Source organism: Panthera pardus, unplaced genomic scaffold, assembly GCF_024362965.1.
Source record: "Panthera pardus isolate Hobbes unplaced genomic scaffold, ASM2436296v1 HiC_scaffold_17, whole genome shotgun sequence".
NCBI classification, from domain to species: Eukaryota; Metazoa; Chordata; class Mammalia; order Carnivora; family Felidae; genus Panthera; species Panthera pardus.
Genome location: NW_026526732.1, coordinates 107,003,400 through 107,006,569, shown reverse-complemented (window position 1 = coordinate 107,006,569; position 3,170 = coordinate 107,003,400). Strand labels below are relative to the sequence as shown.

The 3,170-nt window shown below is 38.1% G+C and overlaps 1 protein-coding gene across 1 annotated transcript; it reads right to left on the bottom strand.

Moving 5' to 3' along the window:
- Positions 1 to 1,942: 1,942 nt before the first annotated feature.
- LOC109260178 (olfactory receptor 2B11-like) lies at positions 1,943 to 2,887 on the bottom strand. Its single transcript, XM_019438206.2, has one exon. It carries the CDS (start codon positions 2,885 to 2,887, stop codon positions 1,943 to 1,945), a length of 945 nt encoding a protein of 314 aa, XP_019293751.2.
- Between the last annotated feature and the right edge of the window lie 283 nt (positions 2,888 to 3,170).

Here is a 3,170-nt window from a genome sequence, read left to right as displayed (position 1 = left end):
AGAGGCTTGTACAATATGAGTCAGTGATTTATTCTTGCCGTTTGAAAGGGAATAGTGGAAACACACAATGGCATCAGGATGGACACATGTATCAATACCTTACATAAAAGTACTTAGTTATTAGAAAAATAATTACATATTTATCTAAAATATAATTTAAAAGATGAGAGTTTTGTAAGGGTAGGGAGTAAAGCAGTATGAGAAATGACAGACTTATAATGAATTAATATTACTGATAAAATCAATAGAATTCCCCCTCCCACATCATCATACATCTTTCTGCTTCACCACTTCTATCTAAGAATTGGTGATGTGGTAGCCAATTAATTTTCCATCCCACCCACATTATCCTCCATCTTCCCCATTTTCTTTCTTCTTAACGTCTAATATTCTGATTCCTAAGTTATTTAACTAGTTCATCTTTGAGTACCTACCAAATACACCTAATATTCTCATGCTAGGTAAATTAATCCCCCCAGTGAGGGCTACATGACTCTCAGCACCAGGAGGCTGCACAGAAGTCTCTCAAGATTTGAGTCCTCAACATTTCCCTTTAGAAATGGAAATGGAAATGGTTAATTCAGTCAAATACCTCAAAAGGAAGGAATTCCATGGAGACATATAGGAAAGTAAGAGTCCAATATTATTTTTTAATTATGTTATTTATAAAGGATCAAACAGTGAATGTGTGGTTGAGAAGGTCAGGTAATATTATCCCATTTGTTCTTGATGGTAATTCCTAAAAAGAGTTGATTGACACTGTTGGTGGCAATATAAATTGGTGCAGCCACTATGGACAACAATATTTTTAATTAAAAAAATAGAAATACTTTACAACCCAGTAGTTCCAATTATAGGTATTTACCTAAAGAAAAAAAACCCCACTAATTAAAAAAGATATATGCACCCCTATCTTTAATCTGTATCGCAGCATTATTTACAATAGCTATGACATGGACGCAACACAAGTGTTTATCAATAGATGAGTCGATAAAGAAGAAGAAGTATGCATATACAAGGCGTTATTACTTAGCCATAAAAAGGAGACATCTTTCCAGTTACAACAACGTAGATGGACTTAGAGGGTATTATGCTAAGTGACGTAAGTCAGGCAGAAAAAGACAAATACCACATGATTTCACTTATAAGTAGAAGCTAAAAAACAAAACTAGTGAACAAACAAGCAGCAACAAAACAAGAAATAGACTCAGATACAGAGAATAAAATGGTAGTTGCCAGAGGGGTGCAGGTTGGGTAGGGGGGCAGACAAATTAAATTAAGGAGATTAACAGGCACAAACTTCTAGTTATAAAATAAGCAAGTCAAAATGATGAAGAGTATAGCATAGGGAACACTGTCAATAATATGGTAATAATATTCTAGGGTGACAGATGGTGACTACACTTACCATGGTGAACATTTGATAAGGTATATGTTTTTATAAAATTGCTGTGTTGTATATTTGAAACAAATACAGCATTGTATATCAATTATACTTCAATAAAAATAAAAATAAAAAGTTGATTAGCAAACTATACCCATAAAATCATATCCATAATAGCAAGATGGTAAACTGTGGCCTTTATTACTTACATTATATTTGTAACATTACACATAAAATGATAGTGCTTGATGTTTTTGGCTAATGGTGAATGAGTCAGGTAATGAGCCCTTATTTACTGCTCACTTTTCAGATTCCTACTCAAAGATGGACTCAGAGGACTTAATGACAGAGATTCACTGTCACACAAATTGTAGGAAAATTGGGATTAAGGTTCACATTGCAAAATGCAAGCCAATAAATTATAATACTGTGGTGAATAAACGTACATGTAGATTGGATAGTTACTGAGGATGCTAATGATTTTGGAGGAGGGTAATTTGAGAGGTAGAGCAGGGCCTCTTTGGAGTCCTACATGTGTGGAGTATGAAATAGCAGTGCTTATTCTCTTCCCTGATAGCTCAATGGGAGGAGAAGTCTCCTTATTGCCCCTTTCATGTCCTTGTTCCTCAAAGTATAAATAAAAGGGTTAAGCATAGGAGTCAGCAGACTGTAGAACAGGGCCATGAGTTTGTTCTTGTCCTGGGAGTTAGTACCAGAAGGTTGCACATACATGCATATTACTGGCCCGTAGAAGAGAGAGACGACAATAACATGGGAGCCACAGGTGTTGAAGGCCTTCTTCTTTCCCGTTGATGAACGAATTCTGAGCACTGTAGTTACAATGAACCCATAGGAGACAAGGATAAGAGACAAGGGGACCAGGGTAAAGAATGTACCCACAACAGAGAGCATAGTTACATTGAAAGTGGTGTCGACACAGGACATCTTGATCATCGCTGGAATCTCACACAGGAAGTCATCCACCTTGTTGTTACCACAAAGTGGCAGTTGGACAGTGAGAGATGCCTGAAGCAAGGAGTTAGTCAAACCACTTATCCATGCCACAGACACTAGGAAGACACAGAGTCTCTGATGCATGATAGCTGGGTACCTCAAGGGCTTGCAGATGGCTATGTACCGATCCAAGGACATGACCACCAAGATGATGCATTCCGTGGCCCCCAGGAAGTGAAACACATAGAACTGGGCCACACAGCCTCCATAGCTGATGGACTTATCTGGGCCCCAGAGGTTCAGCAGCAGCTGAGGGATGGTGGTTGTGGTAAAACACAGGTCCAGAAAGGAGAGGTTGGAAAGGAAGAAGTACATAGGGCTGTCAAGATGAGGGTCCACCTTGGACACAACAATAATGGAGATGTTTCCCACTAGTGTGCAGATGTAAGCCACAAGCACCATTATGAAGAGTGGCATTTCCAACCAGGGATGATCAGAGAAACCCAATAGGATGAAGAACTTTGGAATGCTTGCATTGCCCGGATTCATGACTGCCATTTCTCTTGTTGGTGGATTCAAGTCAAAGTGAGGACACGTATTTCAGTATGGGGTTTCCTGAGGGTCAGTTTATTCATTTGGATAGAGCGAATTATGCAGGGATTTTCTTTGTGGTGTAACTCCAGTGAAGTTGTTATACTTGTAATCATGAAAAAGTATGAGTCTCAATACCAAACATTATTATTTGTAGCATGTCTAAAAGAAAGGGCAACAAATCTGTGCATTTGCCTAAGAAATGCAATAGAGAAAATTTTATTAGAAAAATGATTAGGGA

Coding starts and splice junctions, on each gene's coding strand:
- LOC109260178 (XM_019438206.2), bottom strand. CDS start 2,887: ATGAATCCGGGCAATGCAAGCATTCCAAAGTTCTTCATCCTATTGGGT.